Source organism: Geotrypetes seraphini, chromosome 9 (genome assembly GCF_902459505.1).
Source record: "Geotrypetes seraphini chromosome 9, aGeoSer1.1, whole genome shotgun sequence".
NCBI classification, from domain to species: domain Eukaryota; kingdom Metazoa; phylum Chordata; class Amphibia; order Gymnophiona; family Dermophiidae; genus Geotrypetes; species Geotrypetes seraphini.
Genome location: NC_047092.1, coordinates 150044821 through 150069088, shown reverse-complemented (window position 1 = coordinate 150069088; position 24268 = coordinate 150044821). Strand labels below are relative to the sequence as shown.

General features: G+C 44.8%; 1 protein-coding gene across 10 annotated transcripts in view; it reads left to right on the top strand.

The window, feature by feature from the left end:
• Positions 1–24268, top strand: part of TRIP12 (thyroid hormone receptor interactor 12) — a 448602-nt gene that overhangs the window by 86372 nt on the left and 337962 nt on the right. For all 10 annotated transcript variants that reach the window (XM_033958326.1, XM_033958328.1, XM_033958334.1 and 7 more), the window contains exon 7: positions 19436–19541. In XM_033958326.1, coding sequence (XP_033814217.1) covers positions 19436–19541 — 106 coding nt within the window. The remainder of the gene's footprint in view (positions 1–19435; positions 19542–24268) is intronic.

The following is a 24268-nucleotide window of genomic DNA, read 5'->3' as shown; positions in this document are numbered from 1 at the left end:
GTCAGAGTCATCTTGATCGGCAGCCAGAAGATTTCCTGTGATGGATTCATTCCAAGCAGTCTCTGAGACAGAAATCCTTTCCCTGCAGGCAGGCTGCTGTTGCAAGTTGACAAGTACCAGAAGACTTAGTGATTACTTCCTTTATTTCCTATGGGGGAAAAAAGGGGGAACAGAAAAGGGTAGATCCAAGGGTTTCTGGGGTTAAAGTTAGGTTCTCCAACCTCTTAAAACACCTTTTCAACTTTTTTTTGCTTTTCAGCAAAGCTTCCATGGGCTGTTTTTGGGACTATTTTACTGGTGGTAGCCATCTTAGATTTTTATTGATCTTTTTTTCAAAGGCTTCCCTCTATCTCATAACTCCTAGTTTTGCCCAGGGATCATCTGCAATGGATTCCCCAGGCCAATCTGTCCCTGTTTTATGCCTCTTTTGCATCATTGTCAGCAGACAAGCGGCTGTGTTCGACTTGCCGCAGGGTGCAGGAGGAAGGGGTAGGAATTTTGGGCTCAGCATCCTTAGAGTTCTCCAGGTTGAGAGAACCCCAAAATGCCTGGCCAACAGGGAAGAGATCCCATTCAGAAGTCACATGCAATGAGTGTGGGAAACAAGCATGTGGAGGCTATAGAGGTCCACCTACCCCAGTCCAGGGGTCCTGTAGGGGTCCTTATGGCCACCTATTCAGGGGTTTTCAAACTTTGTCAGTCTCTGTGGAAAGCTGGGTGATCAACTTTTGATAGAGCCACCTCGAGCTGATGCAGGACTTAGAATACTTGGGGGTGCGCTTCATCACAAGACAAACCAAGATGTTTCTGCCCATCTCATGCCTGGAGAATTTTTGCCAACTCATATGGGCCCTCCTGGAGACTCTGATCCCGACAGCTTTGGCAGTACCTACATGTCCTGGGGTTGATGGTTGCAACAATAGATGTAGTTCCTTGGGCGAGGGCCCATCTGCATGCGCTGCAGGAGGCGCTTATTTCTCGTTGGAGTCCACAATGGGATCTGTTGCATACCTGGCTCCCTTGTATGATAGAGGCTCAAAACAGTCTGGCCTGGTGGTTGAATCCTCCATCTCTCTCTCAGGGACTTCACCTCCGGATCTCCAAATGGGTGATCCTGACAACAGACACCAGCCTGTTTGGCTGGGGTGTTCTTTGTCGGACAGCTCGGTCCATGGCTGATGATCTTCTTCTGAGAAAAAGTGGTCATTGCATGTGGCTTCTGGAGCTTCAGATGATTCTGCTGGCTCTTCTGCAGTTTGAGCGTATCTTCCAGAACCAGGCAGTGTGCATCTTCTCGGACAATGCTATGATAGACTTTCTGCTGAGATGGATCAAGGTGCACAGAGGTTGGCACTTGACTGGCCAAAATGCCTGTGGTATGCCAACCTGGTTTGTTTTTAACTGGACCAGGGGCTCAGGCTTACCTGACATCCTTGTCGTCTTACTCAGAACTCAATTGTGTTCCAGGATCCGGACTGCTTTGGTCTTACGGTCTGGCTATTGAGCATGCAGCCTTAGTCTGCAGAGGTTATTCTTTGGGTGTGATAGCTATTCTCTTGATCAGCAAAAAGAAGTCAACTGTGGTGGCCTATGTGAAGACTTGGAGATGTTATCAATCATGGTGTGTCCAGAAGCAAGAAGGCTCCATCTTTGCCATTGCTACCTCTGATTCTCAGGTTCCTTCAAGATGGACTTGAAAAGAGCCTGGCTGTCGGCTCTCTGAGGGTTCAGATTGACGGTCTCTCTTGTTTGGGTTCTAAGCCTCTGAGAGGCTGCTCATCCGGACGTTGTCCAGTTTTTTAGGAGCGCTTTGAGACTTCAGTCTCCGCTGTGGCTACCCTGTCCGACTTGAATCTCAATCTTGTTCTCCAATCGTTGGCTTGTCTGCCCTATAAGCCTCTGGAGCAGACGTCTTTAATGGATCACACTGTCAAGACAGTTTTCGTGGTGGCCATAACTTAAGCCTGCAGGGTTTCTGAGCTTCAGGTTTTATCCTGCCGGGATTCTTTTCTTAGGAATTCCAGCATGTTTCTGTGCATTGTTCCCTTTTTTCTCCCCAAGGTGGTCTGTAGTTTCCACATCAACTTTTATTCCCTCCAGCTTGAGAGAGCAGGACTGTGTGTTACGGTCGCTGGATGTGCGCTGAGTTTTGTTGTGGTTCTTGGTCACGAATAAGTTTCGGGTTCCCGACCACCTCTTTGTACTGGTGGGTCCTGCCCATAGTGGCAGGCTGGCTTCGAAAGCCACCGTGTCAAGATGAATCCATATGGTTATTTGATCTGCCTACATCGCAGCAGGAAAGAAGACCCATATTTCTGTGAGGGCTCATTTTACTAGAGGCGTTTCTTCCTCTTGGTCAGAGTCATTGGTGATCTCTTTGGAGGAGATTTGCAGAGGTGCTACCTGGTCCTCTTTGTATACTTTTACAAAGTTTTACACGATCAATGTGGTGGCTAAGCAGAATGCTGCTTTTGATTCTTCCCTTTTGGCATCAGGCTCATCAGTCCCACTTTGATTCTATGGGACTACTCTGTTATGTCCTACTTGTCCAGTAATAGAGTGGGATTATATAAGAATGACAGATTAAGTTCTTATCTTTGCTTATCTTTTTTCTTGTAAATCAGTGCTCTATTTTGGGAATCCGCCCTGAAAGTTCTGATTTGCCAATTGTCTGCCTTGATAAGTATTGGTAAGCTGGATTTATGGTTTCTTGACCAGCCTTTCTCAGAGTACCATCCGAATGTGTTATGCACTTTGCCTTGGGTATCTCTAGCTGTAGCGCCCCCCTCTGTTAATGCAGGCTGTCTCCTTTATAGCACAATTTGTTTCAGATTATATTGTTTTCAAAACCTGTTTCAATTGATTGTTATGTAATTTCATGTTATAAGTAGATTAGACTTGTCGGGGAGTGCCCTTTTGCCTATATACTCTCCAGGTGTCACTGTCTGCTTTTGCATGAACTGGAGTCCTGAAGGCAGTCTTGAGGTAAGAGGAGAGGGTCTAAAAAAATTATGTAAATGAAGTTTCCTACAAGCATAACCCACTTGTCCAGGAATAGAGCTTGGATTTATAATAAAAAAGATTAGCAAAAGTAAGAACCTAATCTTTTGATCAGTGCTTCCTCGCTAGGACAGTTTTGACATTATTGTAGCATGCAATCCTTGGTTCATATTGCAGTTTTTTCCATAAGCACTTTGTAGTTGTTTCTGATATTTGTGCCTTGCAACATGAGCTTGATCAGATATATAGTGTAAATGCAGACCGAATGAGTGCCTGAAGTACATCACTTTAGTCTAAGCTCACAAAATTTTGAGAATCTGATTTTGGCTCTGCATTTGTCACAATATGCCACATCTCTTTTTATTGCTCAATATCAACTACTTTTGTTTTTGTATCTTGCTCCATCGATTTGAACAGAAATGCAGTTGTTGCCAGGACACATTCTGCTGAATTCATCATCTTCATAAAATAAAATTGTCGTACTCTATCGACTATTTCTTTTGGCAATTACTTACTAACTTTTGGGTCAGGCATGACACACATACTCTGCTCTTCCTTGATTTTTTGAGCCATCTATACCATGCATTCTAAACTCTTAATGCTGTAGCTTCTTGGGGCCAAAGTGAATATTTGAAAATTTTTTCAATATCTCAGGACAAGCAGGCAGCATATTCTCACATGTGGATGACGTCATCCACGGAGCCTCGGTAAGGACAGTATTAAAAGTACACTGTGATTTTAAGTTTTAAGAAAACTTTGTGACTGCCCGCATTGTGCATGTGTGAGTGCCTTACTGCCCGACGTAGGCTCGTGGTACCGCGGAGTAAAGAATTACTTTTTTGATTGAACTCTGTTCAGTCTGCATTGCCTTTCTGCTCTCGTGTCTCTTTTCTATACTTTTTTGCATTGAGTATAATCTCTCTGACAAAATTATTTTCCCTTTGTCGAAACCATTGACAGGTTTTTAGAAGTTCTCTAGGTGCAGCGGCCTTTTTCTATCACTGACTCATAATTGGTGCTTACTGTGTTTGGGTCCTGAACACCGTGCAAAGTATTCAGCTCGATGTTGCACCTTTACAACAGCGCTCCTTCAAGGCCTGTCGCATTCAACAGGACAAGCTCTTTGGCTCAGCCATAGATTTCCAAATCTTCGGAGCTGTCTGCATCGAAAACTCTTGCATCACATTGACATCGAAAGAATGAATAGCATTGGGGAAGCCAGCTCAGAAGCCATCCACTTCCCAGCAAGCGTCGTGGGTCTTGACAGCATCGAGTCTCTTGATGTAGACCAAACATCGATGTCAATGTTCTCAAGCTTCACAGGTTGTCGTCTCTTCGTGGTGTGCATCCTCATCGAGATCACCCGCTTTGAGGCAACCTGCTGCACCAAGGGTACTGGCTGTTGAGCCATCAGTACTGGTGCATTCTCAGCAAACATCATAGGTCTCTACAAATTTGAGTCTCTTGATGCAAACCAAGCACCGACACCACCGTTCTGTAGCTTCGCAAGTTGTCTCACTTTCAAGGTGTGCATCTTTATCAAGATCACCCACTTCAACAGAAATTCACGCCGACGTATCTGTGTATCTCGTGACAGATCTGGAAACATTTGTATCTTATACCCAAGAAAAGCTTTCTGTTTATTTTTGAAGAAAAGTTTCAATAGCCAATTTTTATCAGGTGATAAGGCGACTGTAAGCAAAAGTGTTGCAGGCATTGCTACCTCCTGGTCTGAAAGTTCCAAAACCTTGGAAATATTAAGCGACTGTTGACCTTCTTCCATTAATTTTTCTTCCCTTTTAATAGGTAGATAGTACACTTGAGTGAATGGCGGTATTAGTTCCTCGGTAATTTCCAAGACTTCCTTTAGGTAACGTTTTAACATGTCTCTAGGGGTTACCTCCGCAACCCTAGGAAAGTTAATTAATCTAAGATTATTATTGCGAGAAAAGTTTTCTAGAGACTCCAATTTTCTCCTTAAATTAATGTTATCTTTCACCAGTGTTTCAGTTATTTGTTTAGAAAGTTTAATTTCCTGGGAAGAATTCATTGTTGAAGTTTTTAAATCTTGCAAGTCAACTTTAATATTCTTAATTTCATTTTCTTGGGAAGATATCTTATGCTCCAACTGCAACAGTTGGGGCTTAACTGATTTAGATAGATCCGCTACAAGGTCCCATATTGCATCAAGTGTTACCTCTTGGGGCTTCTTTAATATAGAGAAAGGTTCTTGTAAAGAAAAACTCTCACCAACCAGTATACCCTCCTGGGTATGACTCCTCTGCTCACGGGCAATCCGCGGGGATGATGAGACCTCAGTTTCCACTGGAATCCCCTGAAACAACAGGGAATCCACATCCATACTCCCCTCTTTGCTCTCAACGACCTCCGACCTGTTGTTAAAGCCAGGAGTTATTGCTCTTGGGGCAACCTTTTTTCTTCGTCACCCATGTAAATGTGTGATAATTTATCAAACGCAAAATATGTATTCTTTGATCCTAGCCAACTTACAACCTTCTTGTCAATGACTTCTCTGAAAAAAGGAGAGGGAATTTGAGTACTCACTGATTGTTGATTACCTTCTCAGCATATACAACCTTAGTCTTCATTTTATTTTGTAATGTATATTATACTTGCTGATTCTACATCTTGCTTTCCTTATTTAGAGGACTTGAGTTAAAGTTAAGCTTTATATATATTTCTTATTAAGATAGCAGATTATCTGTTTAGTATTATACTGTATTATATTCATTTTTGGCTTGACTTTACCTTTCTGTACAAGTGGATACTTGATATGTTATTGAAAAATGAAATAAACAAATTAAAAAAAAAAAAAAAAAAAAGATCACCCACTTCAAGAATCCCTGCTGCACCTATGGTACTGGCAGTTGAGCCATCGGTACTGGTGCATTATGACGTACATCCTTATCTAGGTTACCCGATTCGAGGAAATCTGCTGCACCGTGGGTACTGGCTATTGAGTCATCATTACCGATGCATACTTTCTGGAGGGAGATTGGTATAATGTTTAAATTACACTGCATATGGGTGCTCATTTCGATTCCCTCGGTTCCGGCCCAGCCTGAGCATAGCAGTATGAGGCCTCTAGGTACCAATGTCAGCTCTCCATCAATACATTGGGTTACTTCTCATGGATTTTCTGAGAGGCATTGTCATCCCCATCTAGACATCATCTACCTCCAGGCATTGCTTTTGACATCGAGATTTCGCTCATCACATCAGTCTTCCATTGAGTCATTGAGCCACTATCTTTGAAGCATCAACATTCTTTTTTGCCACGATGGTCCTCATCGCATCGATCCCTTGCTTTCAAGTGTTAAAGGGATACACGTCGATACTCGTCATCAGCTTCATCGTATTGGTACCGAAGACAATGTAAACTTTCTTAAAGAATCTGAAGTACTAGCTTTATCTGACTGAGTCTTCCAGCATACCTTCAGAACTGTCACTAAGGAAAACGCCTCCTAGAAGATGATCTTCTCCAGAGGACTTGTCTTTACCAGATATATCAGACAGTTGGGCAAAGCCCTACCTATCTCATTGGAAGCTGACACCGGACCAAGTGTTGAATACTTGGACGCTTTGGACTATACTGAACCTTTCAAAGAGCTTCTTTTCAAGTTACCATTTCATAGCATTTTTTTAAGAGATACTTCTTGCAAAATGCTTTTATCACGGTTTCTCTAAGACAACTAGATTCCATTTGCAGAATCTGTTTTCCGGGATTTGATAGACCACAGCTTCAGCATCAATCATTACTTGTGGAGTCAGCCCTAAAAAATATTTCAGTGCAAGTGTTTTTGCCTCAGTGTGAAGGCCGTACTTGGACTATGCTGATGAGCAGGATCCTTACTTACAGTTTTTATATGTCTTTGTATTTCAAACAACTGATGGCAAAATTGCCTGACTTGAGCAATATATTCTGTCCAAGCATCTTGCAGAATATTAGTAAAATATTCAACCTTTTTTTACAGACCAGAAAGTATTAGCAAGGTCAGCTTCTGATGCTTTTGAGTTGTCTCGCAAACTTTCCGGCCGGCGGCACACTAAATTCAGTGCCCCGGCCAGAAGGCACCCAGAAGTGTGCGGAGGCCCATCTGGCCACGATGCGCTTTGGTGGAGGGATCCATGAGGTGCGGAGAGCGGAGGGGAGATGCCGGCCAGGAAGAGTCATCTACGCTAGCTGACTTCATACAGGACATGCCTCTCACCACAAGAAGCATGTCCTATAGGCAGTCGCCCGGCGTGGATGACTCTCCTCTTTGCCAGTGTGTCACTGCACACCTGAAATCTCAGGAGGCACACTGGTGTGCCAAGGCACACAGTTTGCGATACACTGATCTAGAGCATCTTCTAAGTCAATAGCTATATGAGAGAGTCTCTGATATAGATATCCATCCAAAATTCATTAGCCAAAATCCCATGTTTAAAGGAAGAGCTTTTTGACGATTATATAGGGATGGCCACACAAAGATGGACAATGAACTTTGAAAAGGCCAAGGTCTACAACTCATACTTCGAAGCATTCTGCTTTCTTAGTCACAATAGCGGCAAAAATAACACTAAAAACCAAAACTCAGGCCTCAGATCTGTGTATTAGGTCAAACATATCTGCTGTTTTTCCCTTCTTAGCCACTTCCTTACAATGGGAAGTCATCTTCATTTTTACCACAGCATTGGCCTTGATGACAACCAACCTGTGAGTTCTCTTAGTCATTTAGGATGGTTACTGTTTTTATCATGTTGTCAACATAATGCCAAATTATCCAGAAGAGTCCACTTTTAGCTCTCAGAACTTCCCTTCTTCGGATCTTAGAGGCTCTCCTTCAACTATATGTCCAGGAGCTAAAAGTTCTGCCCTTTGGCCTGGCATCTTCTCTTAGACTGTTTACCAAGTGCCTGATAGTTTTGGCACTAACTTTATTAGCCCAATTGTGCCATAGTCCAATGCTAATTTATTCAACACTGAGTTTGAAGTTGCTTTTCAAAAATCCTAACTTCAACCCTCTCAGGCTCTAAACTTCATAGGTGCCCTGCTTGTCATGATTTACTTCAGGGCGATCTTAACTCAACAACGACAAGTTAATTTGCTTCCTTTTTGCAATCAAGTCTATTACCTTCTGTCCATATAAGCCAGTGGAAGGATGCTACTATTACTTCTATTGAGCAGTTAGTGCAGTGGACATTGAATCAAGGGACACAGGTTCAAGTCCTACTTTAAACATGGTGTCTTCAATCCATGTTTTCACAAATCTTTCTTGTAGTACACCTTAGTGTTCCTGGCATCTTACTAGTCTCCAGTTGATCAGCTTTTAAATGGAAGCTGTACTCTTTGTACTTTTCCACAGGGCTGCTGTTACAAATTCCGTCACATCTGAAAGTTCTGACCATGAACTCACCAAATATACTTATGAAGCTCACCTGGCCAATCTTCACACATAAGGTCATGGCTCTACTTAGGTGCAGAAGTTCCACTTGTACTCCTTGAAACTCAAAGCAATGTTCTGCAGATTTTTCACTACAGTATCTTCCCTTCAAATCCACTTAGTATACACCAAAAAGAGAGTATGGGATTCCTTTGTGAGAGACTAAAAGGATTGGAACTGAGCAGTTGCTCCAAACATATTTCAAAAGCTCTCTATGTCCAAGGAGCACAGAATACTATGGCGACACGCTCAGCAGATTTCTTCACCCACATCAGTGGACACTTTATTTTCACAACCTGATGTCAGGTGTTCTCTCTTCTGGGGAACTCCTCAGATAAACTTATTTCTGTTCCCCCCACAATTATACACTGCCTCTCATCGGTTTCAGATGATCCTCTTCATCATCCAGAGGTAGATGCCTTTCTATTGTTTGTTTCCCAATCTGCAGTCTTTGTACTTGGCAGCTAGGTACCTCCTGGGATAGCTGCAGCATTTGCTGATCTTCAGATCCTGTCAGAATCATGTTTGATACATCCGGAAAACCCGTCTACATAGCAGTGCTACGCTCAGAAGTGGACATGGTTTTCATCGTGGTGTACTCTTCATCAGGATTCTTCATCCTTCTCCTTATATTCAGTGTTGGTTGGATTTCCTTCTCCAGTTCTCCAACTCGGGTCTTAAAACTACTTCAGTCACAGTCCACCTTAGTGCCATCAGTTTTTTTCCAAATGCCAGTCAATGAAAATTCTCTGATTTCTCATCCTTGACCACCTCTCAAACTGTTTTCACTGGTTTGGGGTCTTACTGTTGTTCTTACCAGACTGATAAAACCTCTATTTCAGCCAATGTCTTCTCATCTTGCCTATCTCAAAGTGATATTTCTTAATCCCCATCATTTGTGCACGTCTAGTGAGTGGGCTTCAACTGATGGTGTTGGACCCACCTTTTAAGCTTTCTACCAGAATATGGTAGTTCTCTGCTCCCATCCTGAATGCCTACTGAATATAGTCACGGCATGTCATTGGAATCAATCATTTGTGCTTCCAGTTTTTTTCCAAGCCTCATTCTCACCCTGGAGAAACAGCTCTTCATACCTAACACTGTAAACAAGCTGTGGCTTATCACTTTCAACGGGCTAAGCCACATATACTATCTCAACTGTTCTCTTTTTTGATCCTCACAGTTTGGGTCGGCCTATAACCAAGAGAACTTGTTCCACATGGTTGGCAGCCTGTGTTGCCTTCTGCTGTTCTCAGGCTGGCCTGCAGCTTGGGGGTCATGTAACAGCATATGGTACCAGCAGTTCTAGTTACTTTCTTGCATTCCACTCCCATAGATGAAATCTATAAAGCAGCTACTTGATCCTCAGTTCACGTCTCGCTATTGTCTTGAATCATTTCCAGACAGGATGTTCACTTTGGCCAAGCAGTATTCCAAAATTTATTCTCTTAATGGCCAACATGCCCTCCATCCCATTGTAGTAAGCTAGGGAGAACCACATGTGAGAATATGCTGCCTGTTTGTCCTGGGATAAAGCACAGTTACTTACCATAACAGGTATTATCCAGGGACAGTAGGCAGATATTCTCAAAACCCACCCACCTTCCCTGGTTGGCTTCTTAGCTTGCTTATGGAACTGAGGTACCGTGAGCTTACGTCGGGCAGAAAGGCACTGGTACATGCGCAGTGTGGGCAGTCGCAAAGTTTTTTAAAACTTAGTGACAGTGCATTTTTAATACCGTCCATACCGGGGTTTCGTGGATGATGTCACCCACGTATGAGAATATCTGCCTGGATAACTCCTGTTATGCTAAATAACTGTGCTTTCTGTGGTTTGATTCAACTGTCCAACATTCTGAGCTGCTAGTCGGTGGCAGAAATTATCTTGTGCACTATCACATTTTGTACTCTTAATTTCATATAACTCACTCTCTCTACTGCTCACTTTTGGAAATTCAGAGGAGATTTACCCATTGTAGATAAGCTTTGATTAATTGTGGCAGAAGTGTTTATTTCAAAGTCATTGGAAGATGAGGACAATGCAACTACTTAGAGAATGACATAGGACGGGTACCAACAGTTAACAGTGGGGCGGAGATGGGAAGGAGCAGAGCCTGTGACGGGGACAAACCTTTTGTCCCCTTGTCATTCTTTAAAAACTTGAGACTAGTGTCAGTATGTTAAAACAACACAGACAGTTGGCAACTGAATTCAATGATTGATTTAAAAAAACCAAAAACCTGCAGAAGCTGCCTTTAGATTTAAATATGCTACTGTTAAATAATGATGTGGCAACAAGAGTCTTGTGCGCTGATTAGACTCCTGTCATCTGCAACCTGCTTCCATCATGTGCCTAGCTGCTTAAGAATCCTACTGTTACTGCAACACTCATCCATTGTTGCTGGCATCAAGGATCATTTCCAACATTTAATAGATACTTATTTTCCTGTTGATTCATAACACATGACACAGTTTAGATTTTCTTTTACACCTATATGAGACAAAACGTATCACTTATAAGTTTTGTCTAATATAGCTTTAAAACAATATATTTGTGCCTCTTCATTTCTTTGATGTCACCCAGACATGGCAACAGAGTAGTGGGGCACCATACAGGGCACTTCTGTAAACTTCACAAAAAGGGTGCCACATAAAAATCTCACCACAACTCCCTTATAGGTCATGTTGAGTCCCCAAAGCACCCCCAAAAACCACTATACCCACCTGTCTACAATCCCAATAGCCCTTATGGCTGCAGGTGGCACTTAATGGCAGTAGAGTAGGTTTTTAGGATTTTTTGTGGGCTCACATTTTCCATCATTGATGTAGTGATTAGAGTGGCTTATGGGCCTGGGGTCCTCCTTTCTATGATTCACTAGCCCAGTGAACTCTGTGCAGCTCTACTAGGCTTTCCAATGCCAGGTGCTGATATTCTGGAGGCAAGTATGTACGTTTTTATTCTGAAGTTTGTGGGGGTGCGACGGGGTCAGTGAACACAGGAGGTGTGTGGATCTTGACTTTGTCCCTGTAGTGGTTATCTGGTCACTTTGGGTACCTTTTGGGCATTTATACGTGTCTTTACATCGTCTAAGTCACAGCATATAAGTTATGCCTAGGCAGTCTCATCAAACCTTCGATTATCCCTGCAGGACAACTAAGTGTTGGTTGGCCTACATCCCACCCACATTCCACCCTAACCATTACTCCAAATATGCCTCTTTCTGCTCTGGGCGCACAGCGGGATTCAGAGGCCTAAAAAGTCCTTGGATATGTTTAAAAAGCCGTTTCGATTATCGGCACTTAGATGACCTGTTTTTTAGATAGTTCAAGTGCCAACTTAGGTGGGTTTTTATGCATATTTCAGTTTTGATTATGAGCCCCAAAGGCAATGGAATCTTTGGGAACATTGTACCAAAGCCAGAGAGAAATGGAAGGCTGTATTTGTGATTTATAAAGAGTTGTACAGAATATAGTTCCTTTTTATATTTTCATAAAAAGATTTAAATATAAAATCTTAATGTTTGCGGCTTGTGCAAATGAGGACAGAGTCTGTGGGGACGGGAAGAGGACAGAGTTCACGGAAGCAGGAACGGAGATAGAACCTGCGGGGATGGAGTGGGAATGTGCAGAGCTTCTGGGGATGGGATGTCATTCTCTAGGCAGGAGCTCAATGTCCTTTTTGAATATCTGCTTCTTTATCTGCAGTTGCTTCAGGTCTCCTTCTTAGAATAAACTTTCTTATACAGGAACTTTCACCTGTATGCAAAGTTGTAGTAAAGTACTCTGTTTTCAAATGCTATGTACATATAATTTGTAATTAATAAAATCTTGTTCTCTTGATTTTGACTTTATGGAGAAACTCCCAGGATGATCATTGCAATGGATATTTGATATTCTTTAGCATCTCTTCAGACCGGTACAGTTCACTGATGGGTAATAATAGCTCATGACCAGCAGGTGTAGACTGAGACAAAACTTTGGCTTTAATACTAATAGCTGTTCTTCCCTCTAGTCTAACCAGTCTGTTCTTAATCTAAGTAGGTGTGGTAAGCTGTGCCAGTCTTCCGTGAAAATGGTTAGTGTAGGCCTGTTGGAAGTTGTTTAATGGTCCTCTTATCCCCGTTTGGTGCCGGATTGAGCTTGGGGGGACCCTTTCGGGGGGTCCATCCGACCTCGGAGGTGTCGCACTCAACCTCCCCAAAATTTTTCTAGAGGTGCCTCAGCTGTAAGCCTTGCCACCGATACCAGCATGGCATATGGCTTAGAGAGCCTGTGGAGTCTGTTCTGACAGGGGAAAAATATAAAATAAATCCTGAGGCAGTGCTGATCTGAAGGGAGCCTTCAGTTCATTATTATTGCTTTTTATTGCTAACCGGCACTTTTTCCCTTAGCTAGGCCTCGTATTACACAATGAGCACTTTTAAAGGGAAAAAATGCTCATTGTGCTCCAGACTTGAGATCGATGCTGCCAGCCTGTGCTTGCGGTGTACTGGCTGCTGCGAAGGGGAATCCTCATCAGCTTCAGGTGCTGGCATCCAGGGATCCCCCTTCGCAAGTGCCTTGCACGCCAGCAGCTGACAGTGGGGAAGTCTGGGCTTCCCTCACCGCCTACACAGGGATTCCCCTAGCCGCTGACAGTCAGGGAAATAAAGTTTCCCTTACCGCCGATGCTGCTGGGGACTCCCTTACTGCTGCTGCCTGCTTAATTGACTGGAACAGTTCAGGCTTCTCAGCCACTACAGGCCTCGGGGGTATGTTTTTCGGTGGGCTTTGCTCTGATTTTGGCAGGATATGCCTCCATTTTGTCTGCAGCCTCAGGTCTATTGGAGAGACAGGGGCAGGTTTGTGCTGGGTCCTCTGCTTTGGCAGTGAGTCCCATTGGGCTGCCAGGGTTTTTTTCCCCTGATTTTGTTTTCACCCTGTGTAAGGTGGTCAGGGTGGTCTGCCCCAGGGTCTCAGGAGGGTAGCCCTCTGCACCCCACTCTGGGTTGACCCCCCTCAGCCAAGATTTCGTCCCCATCTCTTCCTCGTCCAAGTGGCAGAGGGTCTCTTGGGACGATGATTTTTTTCTATGGGGAGCAGTTTTCTCTTGATGAGGACCTGGACCCTTTAGAAGACTTCCAGGATCCTCTTGGGGGGGGGGGGGGATGGATGCTGCTGGCGGCAGTTTTTCAGTTCCGTCAGCTGGTGAGGATGCGTTAGTGGTGCACATCTTTCAGCGGGAAGAGCTCCAGGAGCTTTTTATTCAGATCCTCCTCGGTGTTGTGTTTCAAGGAAGATGCGAAGGAGCCCCTCTGCTTTGGGGGATCCACTCAGTATTCTGCTCTTTTCCTATGCATCAGGATATTCTGAATATTGTGCTTGTGCAGTGGAAAGCGCCGGGAGGTGCCCTTTCGTTTTGCACCATCTGTGGCTCACCTGTATCTCATCCCAGAGGAAGATAGGGATACCTTGAAGTCGCCGGTTGTGGACATGGTGGTCTCAACTATTGCGAAGCAGCATATGGTGTCTGTTGAGGGCGGCTCAGCCTTGAGGGATTCTGAGGAGCATAGGTTAGAGTCCCTCCTTAAGCAGAGCAAATGCTCCTACTCGCATTTCATACCCAAACTTTGTCACACAATCCCCCCATCTGTCAGATCACTAGATGGACTGTGGAACTTCAGGAAGGCCGTGAAAACCTTCCTCTTTACTAACCCAGCGCCTTAAAGTCATTCACCCAGAAATGCCACTCAATCAGCACACCTACGCCACCTAATCTCACCAGATGCTACTTGGTGCATATGTTTTATTGTCATGTCGATATTGTAAATTATGTCATCTCTGTTCTGTGGATTATTATGGTTGTACTTTGTAACCCGTTCTGGGCTCCTTTGGGAGGACGGGCTAAAAAATTGAATAAATAAAATGTTACTGCCCTTGTGGTCCAGGCAGCGATGTGTGGCGGTCTGGTAGTTCGGGTTTGTTTTCGGTGGACTGAGCGCGTCCTTGTCCATGAGTCTGATGTCTGGTCTTTGGTGGAACAGGAAGTAGCCAAAATTGAGATGGGTGCTTCTTATGTCTCTGATGCCATGTATGACCTGTTGTGGGCGTTGGCCAAGACCATGGCTCTCGGGGTAGCCGCTCATCGTACTTTGTGGCTCCGGGCTTGGTTGGCGGATGCAGCATCTTAAGGCTAAGCTGACGAAATTTCCCTTTCAGGGGTCTTTTGTTTGGCGAGGATTTAGACAAATTGGTTCAGACCTTAATGGACTTTAAGGTGCATCGTCTTCCTGAAGACTGTGCCCACCCGCCTGCGCGGGGTGGCATTGCTTGGAGGTGTTTGTATGATTTCTGCAGATATCGCCCTGGTTGAGGGGCTGCTTCTTTTCCTGTCTCCGGGTCTCCCTGGGGCCGTTTCTTTCAGCACATGCAGTCCTTTCAGGGGGCCCATTGGGGGGGACGTGATTCCTCAACCGGATCCCCCACCACCCGTCCCGCCCAATGACTCCTTACCGGCTTGGTTGCGAGACTTTTACCAGGGGTGGGCTGAGATAACGGATCAGTGGGTCCCGGAGGTGATTTGGGACTGTTATGGTTTGGAGTTTTCCCGCTCCTTGCTAGATCACTTTCTCGCTTCTCCTTGTCAGGCGAAATGGTGCCCAAGAAAGAGGGGACTTTTCAGTCCATCTTGGAACTGAAGGAGGTCAACAGGGCTCTGCAAGTTCCGTCTTTTCGCATGGAAACACTGAGATCTGTCATTCTGGCTTTTCAGCTGGAGGTATTTCTGACCTCTCGATCTGACGGAGGCCTACTTGCATGTTTCGATTCACGTCTCCCATCAGTGATTCCTTTTCTTTGCGATCTTGAAACGGCACTATCAGTTTTGTGTGCATCCTTTTTGTCTGGCCACGGCTCCATGGATGTTCATCAAGATTAATGTGGTCATGGCGGCAGCCTTGTGCAAGGAGGGCATTCTGGTTCACCCCTATGTGGTCGACTGGTTGATCCATGCAAAGTCTTTTCAGGAGAGTTCCCAAGTTACAGCTCAGGTTGTGGAATTCCTGCAGTCGCTGGGATGAATAGTCAAACTGTCCAAGAGCCGGTTGGCTCCGTACCAGTGCCTGGAGTACCTTGGGGTTCTTTTCAACACCAGCTTGGGGAAGGTCTTCCTGCCAGAGGCCTGAGTGGTCAAACTGCAGTCGCAGATTTGCCGTCTGATGACTTACTGGTGTCTTCGGGCACAGGTTTTTCTCCAGGTCTTGGGGTTGATGGTCGCTTTCCTGGACATGGTCTGTGGGCCTGGGCTCACATGCTCTCATTCAGCGGTGGTTGCCCCAGGTGCATGATTTGGACTTTCCCATTCCTCTTCTGGGGTTAGTTCGTCGCAGTCTCCGTTGGTGGTTGCAGTCTTCCATTCTGGTGCAGGGAGTGAGTCTGGATCAGCCCCAGTGGACATTGTTTCTCATGGATGCAAGTCACCCCGGTTGGGGAGCTCAGTGTCTTTGTTGCTTGGCTCAGGGCAGCTAGTCTCTAGAGGAGGCGTGTTGGTCAATCAATGTTCTGGAGACCAGAGCCATTGCTAGTGTTCCAGACATTATTAACGGCAAATTTGTTTGGGTTCTCTCAGGCAATGCCATGGCGGTGGCTTATGTCAATCGTCAGGGGGGAACCATGAGTCTGTTGGCGCAGGAGACTGCTCTGCTTCTCACATAGCAAGGAGTGGAGAATATCCAGGTGGATTTCCTCAGTTATCACATGCTAGATCCCGGAGAGTGTGTCTCAGTCCCGCAGCCCTCAAGTTGATTGTGCAGTCTTGGGGTCCACCGGTCATGGACCTGATTGCCACGAATGTCAATACCAAAGTGGCTTGGTTCTTCAGTCAATGCAGGGATGTTCAGGCTGAGGGGCTGGATGCTCTGGTACAGCCTTTGCCAAAGGTGGGACTCCTGTACATGTTTCCTCCATAGCCAATGGTGGGCAGAGTCCTTCGCATTTCTCGGCACCCTGGCTGCGTGATCCTGGTGGCTCTGGACTGACCCAGGCGCCCGTGGTACACGGATCTGGTTCATCTTCTCGTGGCAGATCCTCTTCTGCTGCCTCTCTCGCCTGAACTTCTGACTCGGGGCCCCTTTCCAATGTTTGATCCGGGTCCATTTTGTCTTGCAGCGTGGCTTTTGAGAGGGAACGCTTAGGTAAGAAAGGTTATTCCGGTTAAAGTGATCTCCTCTCTCTTGGGTCCTGAAGGTGTTCTACTTCGCGGGCTTATATGTGGGTTTGGCATATTTTTTAGAATAGTTGTGTGCTGTGCGCGAAGTGGTTTCCTTTCGCGCCTCTTTGCCTCATTGTCTCACATCATGGAGTTCTTGCAAGATGGCTCGGATAGGGTCCTGGCCTGGTCTTCTCTCTGGGTTCAGCTTGCAGCTTTGTCTGCATTTTGCTGCAGGGTAAGCGTTTAACTTCTTTTCCGGATGTGGTTTACTTTTTGAGGCAGCTAAATTACTTCAGCCTTCAGTGTGGCTTTCAGTTCTGGCTTGGGATCTCAATTTAGTCCGTGCTAGTGCGCTCTCCCTTTGAGCCCCTGGGTTCCTGCTCGTTGAAGGACCTTACTCTCAAGGTGGTTTTCCTGGTGGCCATTTACTTCTGCGAGATGCATTTCTGAGCTGCAGGTTTTCTCTTGTAGGATTCCCTTCCTGGAGTTTTCTAGGGAGCGTGTGGTGCTATGCCCTGTTCCTTCCTTTCTGCCCAATGGAGTCAGTTACGCAAGTTGGATGTCTGTCGGATCCTTCACTCTTATGTTCAGTGGACCCAGGAGTTCTGGAAGTCGGATCATCTTTTTGTCCTCTTAGCGGGCCCTCGTAAGGGGAACTGCGCTTCCAAGGCTACCATTGCATCAAGGATCAAAGAGACTATCCCTTCTGCCTATCTTCTTCAGAAGAAACCTGTTCCAGATCTTCTCAAAGCTCATTCCACTCAGGGTCAGGCAGCTTCTTGGGCTGAGTCTTCTCTGATTCCTCCAGTGGATATCTGTAAGGCTGTGGTTTGGTTTTCTCTGCATTCATTTGTGTGACACTACTGTGTGGACATCCAGACGTGTTGGGGCGTGGTGTTCGATGAGTGTGTTCTGGTGGTGGCCCTCCGAGGGTCCCACCCATGATAGGTATTGCTTTGGTACATCCCATCAGTGAACTGTACTGGTCTGGAGAGATGCTAGAGAAGGCAAAATTAGGTTCTTACCTCTTAATTTTCTTTCTTTTAGACTCTCCAGACCGGTACAGTCCCCACCCTGTATGTCTATCTGTCTATTCTTACAGGATTTGTGTGAAGAGTGAGTGTTTTTTTCTGCGGGTTCTAATATTTTTATAGGGTCGGGGAGATCAAAAGAACAGCATCTTTGACTCAGCTGGCATAGCTGGTGAGCTATGAGGACATTTTGCTGAAGGGGCTTCTTGTATGTAATTTCCAACAGTATTGCTGTTAGTTGTTACTCCTGTTAGGAGTATTGTTACTGTTATAATTAGCACTTCTTAGTTGTGCTTGGCTATTTGGCAGACTGGTTAGATTAGAGCAGGGGTCTCCAAAGTCCCTCCTTGAGGGCTGAATCCAGTCAGGTTTTTGAGATTTCCCCAATGAATATGCATGAGATCTATGTGCATGTACTGCTTTCAATGCATATTCATTGAGGAAATCCCGAAAACCTGACTGTATTCGGTCCTCGAGGAGGGCCTTTGGAGACCCCTGGATTAGAGGGAAGCACAGCTATTAGTATTACAGTTAAAGTTTTGTCTATCTCCACCTGCTGGTCATGGTGAACTATTACCCATCAGTGAACTGTACTGGTCTGGAGAGTCTAAAAGAAAGAAAATTAGCAGGTAAGAACCTAATTTCGCCTTGCTTCTGTTGTTGAGCCATATAATTTTGTTTTGAGTTGAATTTTTTTTTTTTTACTGTTTTATAAATCTTTATTCATTTTCTTATGTTACAACAAGTGTTTCAAATAAACTTATTAGAAACTTGAATATACACACTTGATAAACTCACATATTAACATCAAATTTAACATTTCTTTAGAAAATTAATATTATATAAAGTTATAATATTATGCAAGAAATCTAAATTTATATAATTCTTATTGAATATAGTAATCCCCCATCCCTCCCTCCCTCCCAATCAATAATACATAAAATCAACTTTATTGTAAATTCATTCAAATATTGATATAGTATGTAAGAGTCAGAAATAAAATCCCACCCCATTCCCCTCTAATCAACTTTCGTATCATGGGAAAAGTTAATCATTCATTACAGAAATCTGTTAACGGTCCCCAGACTTTTTGAAATTTACTCACATAGCCTTTTTGTGTTGCCAAGGTGAGTTCCATTTTGTATATATGGCATACAGAATTCCACCAGAAATTGTAGTTTAACATGTCATGTTTTTTCCAATTATATGTTATTTGCTGTATTGCTATTCCAGTTAAAATAAACAGAAGTTTGTTGTTACTTGCCGAAATTTGACTTCTTGCTCTCATAGTTGTGCCAAATAAAATATGTCAAGGCTACCGGATTTTCCAGCATCCTATTAATTTGATTTCCAGAATGATAAGATGAATGGACAATAGAATAAAAGGTGGTCTAATGTCCCAACTTCAACATGACAGTGCCAGCATCTATTAGACTTAGAACTATCTATCTTTTGTAAACGAACAGGGGTCCAAAAAGCTCTATGTAAAAGAAAAAACCAAGTTTGTCTCATAGATGCTGACACCGTACATTTTAACCTCCAAGACCAAAGTCGTGGCCATTGAGATGCAGTAATTTGGTGCTTTAATTTTGAGTTGAATTTTAATAAGACTACAGACATACATTAGACCCAGAAAAAGGTCAAATATTAAAACCAGACTTTCTTGGTAAGTTTTATGATTATCAATAATAGTTTCCTTTTGTTTTTGAGATGGTAAATGCAGTTTCACAGCAATTTAAGTGTCAGGTAAATTTTATTTATTTGTTTAGATTTAAGAAAATCCACAAAGAAACGCAGTGAGTCACCACCTGTTGAGCTCCCCAGCTTGCGGCGGAGCACACGCCAAAAGACCACGGGCTCCTGCGCTAGCACCAGGTAATATTTGCTGCGTTGAGGTTCACTATAAGTAGTAGGTTAATCTAAGTTTGCTTCTCTTTTGGCTATATGGGTTTTGAATTTTAAAAATACCGTATATACTCAAATATAAGACAATCTGAATAGAAGTCGAGGTACCCTTTCTTCCCCCCCAAAAAAAGGAGGTAAAAGGCTGACTCTAATATAAACTGGGTGTGTGGGTGTGTGTTAATATTCATGTACCCTGCCAGGATCTGCACCCAACCCTCTCCCTGTCAGGCTCTGCACCCATCCCTCTCCCTGCCAGGCTCTGCACCCATCCCCCCTCACTTCCTGCCCTGCCAGGCTCTCCACCTTGTCCCCACTCCCTCTCTGCCAGGCTCTCTACCCTGTCCCCTCTCTCTCCTTGACAGGCTTTCCACTCTGTCCCACCTCCCTTCCCTGTACCGTATCCCCCCCTCTCTCCCAATGTCCTGCAGGCCTCCACTAAGCCTGCCGAATGATCTGGTGATCCAGTGGTAGGCCTGTCTCCTTTCCCGGCTCACTGACAATTTTTTAACCTCCCGCTTCCCCCAGTGTACCAAAAAGTTACTCGGGGGGAGGTGGGAGGGACATAAAAAAATTAAGAGTTGGCCGGGACATGAGACGGAAGGGATCTCTCCTGTCCTGGCCCACCAGGTCATACGGAAGGCTGGCGGAGGCCTGCAACAAGTCCGGGAGGGGGTGGGGGTGGGCATTGACCTGAATATAAGATGAGATCTTAATTTTTGGGCCTCTTTTTTGGCCCCAAAATCTTGTCTTATATTTGAGTATATATGGTGGTAGTTTTTGTTTGTGTGTGTGTTTGAATTGATAAATTGGCTTTATGAGATCTTTCAAGTTCTCTTTCAGTCATCAGAGCAGGTAAGTCAGGTTTGTTTTCCTCAAGGAAAGCATATTTTGTATGAAAAATGATGGCATCTGTGTACCAGAAAAGCATTGGGATCATGACCTTAAGAGAATGTGGAAAATGAAGAGGTTGTGATCACCTGTGATGTCCACATTTCAACTGATAAAAAGCTAGAAGCCAGAAACTGACTATAATGGTTAAAAAGAAAAACACAAGAATGGCAATGTAAATTCTTCATAATATACTGTTTAAGGTTAGAATATAGTGTTCCAACGATTTACAAAAATTTTTGTTTTATATATTTTATATGCTTTTGAATATATTGCATTTAACTGCTTTCTAATCGCGTGCGCTTCCAGTGAAATAGGGATGATATGCTGAACCAAGGGTGTTGCTTCCGCGAGTCCTTTGCAGGAGTTACTGATCACTGTTAGGCGTACTTCCTCCTCCTTCCTGCTCTCTGCTGCCCCCAGTCAGTTATTACTTCTGCAAGCGAGCCTGCAGGAGCAACTTTGATCTGCTTAGTCATCTTTTTTTATTTTTCATGTAAATTTTGTGGTTTTTCATGGGATTTTATGTTCCTACTCAGCTCCAGTGCCTGCCTAGCCTGCATGAGAGGAGCAGACTTCAGTTTGCAGCTGATAGTTAGATCCTGCGGGGTCCTGCTCAGCCAGCCTGCTGAAACTTTGGAGCTCAGGGGTTTTCCCCTGTTTGCTTATTCCTTGACTTGATCAGGAGCGCAGCACAGGCTGTTTGGGCACCAATTGCGTTTCTTCAGAGTGCACATGGTATCTGTTGCATTTTCCTCCCCCCTTTCCGCTGCATCTGGATCCTGGTTCCAGGGGTTGAGGCACAGTTCAGCTGTGGCCCGACTGGCAGCTGAGGAGCTAGAAGAGGCAGCTTTCCTGGTGGCAGAGGTCCTCTCCTTATTCCAGCTAGCCTGAGAGGATCTGTGGCATGATGCAGCATATCTTGCCAGTGTCTGGTCTGTGAATAGGGATATCATAGCTCACAGGACAGTTCAGGGGTGGGCTGGGGGGGGTGTATGAAATTGTGTTTCTTGAGGTTATATTTGCTTGCAGCTTTGTTCCCCCACCCCAGAAATCCTAAAACCGCTGGGTTTTGAAGTCCTTTGGTGGAGTTATAGCCTTTATTAACAGAAAGGGTGGTAGATGTATGGAATAGTCTCCCAGTAGAGGGGGTGGAGACAAAGGCTATGTCTGAATCCAAGAAAAAATGAGATAGGCACATGGGATCTCTTAGGGAGAGGAGGAGATAGTGGTTGCTGTGGATGGGCAGACTGGATGGGGCCATTTGGCCTTTATCTACCATCTATAATAATAAAACCCTAAGAGCGCATGCGCACTCCCACTTGCGTGTTCCGTGATCAGTAGGTCCCTGGCAGGTAGGAGTGTGCATGCGTGCCTAGGGTTCTGCTTTCCAGTAAGCCAGTTGGTCGTCGTCGCCCCCCCCCCCCCGCCACTCCTGAACCCCCGTTGACCCTCCCACCCGACCCTCGCACTGCGAGACAACCACAAACCTCCAGTAACGTCTGCAGCACTCATAACACGCTGCCTCGCGGCCCTCCACAGCCCCGATTTCCTCTGCCGCGTCCATGATAACATCATTAGAGACGCAGCAGAAGGCCGCATCCATGATGACATCATCAGAGACGCAGCAGAAGGCTGCGAAGCAGCGCGCCCAGAGCGCTGCAGACAATGCCGGAGCCGGGAGGCCCGTCGTTCGACTCGCAATGGGAAGGTCAGTGGGATCGACTGTACGGCGGCGGTAGTGGCGGGGGAAGGGAAAGATGCTTCTCAAGGGTTATACTGCAAAGGGAAATGGGAGGGAGGCAGGCTGACTTTGGAGGGTGGGGGTGGGATGAAGTCTGGAAGGCAGTGAGGGGGACATAGAAAGGAGGCACTGGGGGGCACTAAGGACATAGGAAGGGGCACTAAGGACATAGGAAGGGGCACTAAGTACATAGGGGGCACTAAGGACGCAGGACAGAGGCACTGGGGGTACTAAGGACATGGGAAGGAGACACTGGGAGCACTAAGGACATGGGAAGGAGGCACTAAGGACACAGGACGGAGACAATGGGGCACTAAGGACACAGGACGGAGGCACTGGGGACAATAAGGACATGGGAAGGAGGCACTGGGGGCACTATGGATACAGGACGGGGGCACTGGGGGCACTAAGGACATAGGAAGAGGCACTAAAGACATAGGATGCACTGAGGACACTAAGGACATAGGAAGGGGCACTAAGGTCATAGGAAAGAGGCACTGAGGGCACTAAGGACATAGGATGGGACACTATGGACATAGGAAGGGGGCCACGGAGAGACAGGCAGGCATGGCACAACAAAGAAATACGGGCAGGCAGGGGCCAGGGAGACAGAGACAGAAAGAAAGACAGACGGACAGAGGGCCAGAGAGAGACACAGACAGAAAGAATGACAGACAGACAGACAGCGTCCAAGAAGAGAGAAACAAAGAAAAAAAAAAGACAGAGACATCTACTCTAGCACCCGTTAATGTAACAGGTTTAAACACTAGTTAAGTATATTTCCATAATTGTTGTCTCCCCGGATTTCTCCTGTGCAATAATTTTTATCACTCTTTCCTCTTAACTCTTCTTTATTCCCTTGGAATCTGAGGCACTGTACATTCTTGGTTCACTATCTTTCAAACTGTTCCTTTCAGCTCTTTCACAACTCCCTTTCACCAGTCCTCTCACTTCTATCTGGTATTCCTCAGGGCTCTATGTTAGCAGCTACTCTTTTCAACACATTTTCCTCTCTACTTTTCATTCTAAGACCTCAGTTGTCTCTCTCAAATACACAGATGACATTCAAATTTTGAACTGTGCCTTCAAACACGTGGTGGTTAAACTGCTTCTCAAAAAACCCTCGCAGGACCCTACCTGCCCATCCAACTGTTGCCCTGACTCCCATCTTCCGCTCCTATCCAAGCTACTTGAGTATACTGTTCTCTGTCGCTTCCTTGATTTCCTTTCATCTCGATAAATTCTTGATCCTCTACAATCAGGCTATTGCCCCCAATACTCCACAGAGACTGCATTCACCAAAGTCTGCAGTGACCTGTTCATGGCCACTTCTAAGGGCCTGTACTCTATCTTTATTCTTCTTGACCTGTCTGCTGGCTTTGATACTATTAATCACTGCTTACTTCTCGATATGCTATCCTCACTGGGATTCCGCAAATCTGTCCTCTCCTGGTTTGCCTCCTACCTCTCCCATCACATCTTTTAGAGTATACATTGGTGGGTCCTCCTCTGCTGCTACCCCATATTCAGATAGTCAAGCATTTTTCCTCTGTCTGTCCTGGTGGGCTCACACTCTATCTAATGTACCTGGGGCAGTGTGGGATTGAGTGACTTGCCCAGGGTCACAAGGAGCAACATCCAGATAACAATTCCTTGACGTAATGTTTCAAGTTTCAAGTTTTATTACCATTTGATGAATCGCTTATACAAACTTTCTAAGCGATGAACAACTTAAAAAGCCACTAGTTAGTGGTCCCACAGATAATTGGGTATAAAAGACAACATACAAAATAAATAAACTGACTAACAATTTTGCAGTCAGATTAAAGACAGACATGATCAAAGAGGGAAAGGGGGGAAAAGTTACAATTCATATTATATTGAAAATTACATAAAAAGGAAAAAACGAGAGGGAGGGAAAAGGGTTAATATCTGTAACAAAGTATGAAGGGTCCAAAATAAGACATATTAAATATTAAAAGCGTCTTGAAACAAAAAAGTTTTCAAAAATTTTTTAAAAGAGGTAAGATCTTTTTCATTTCTGATATACACAAATTCCCCATCT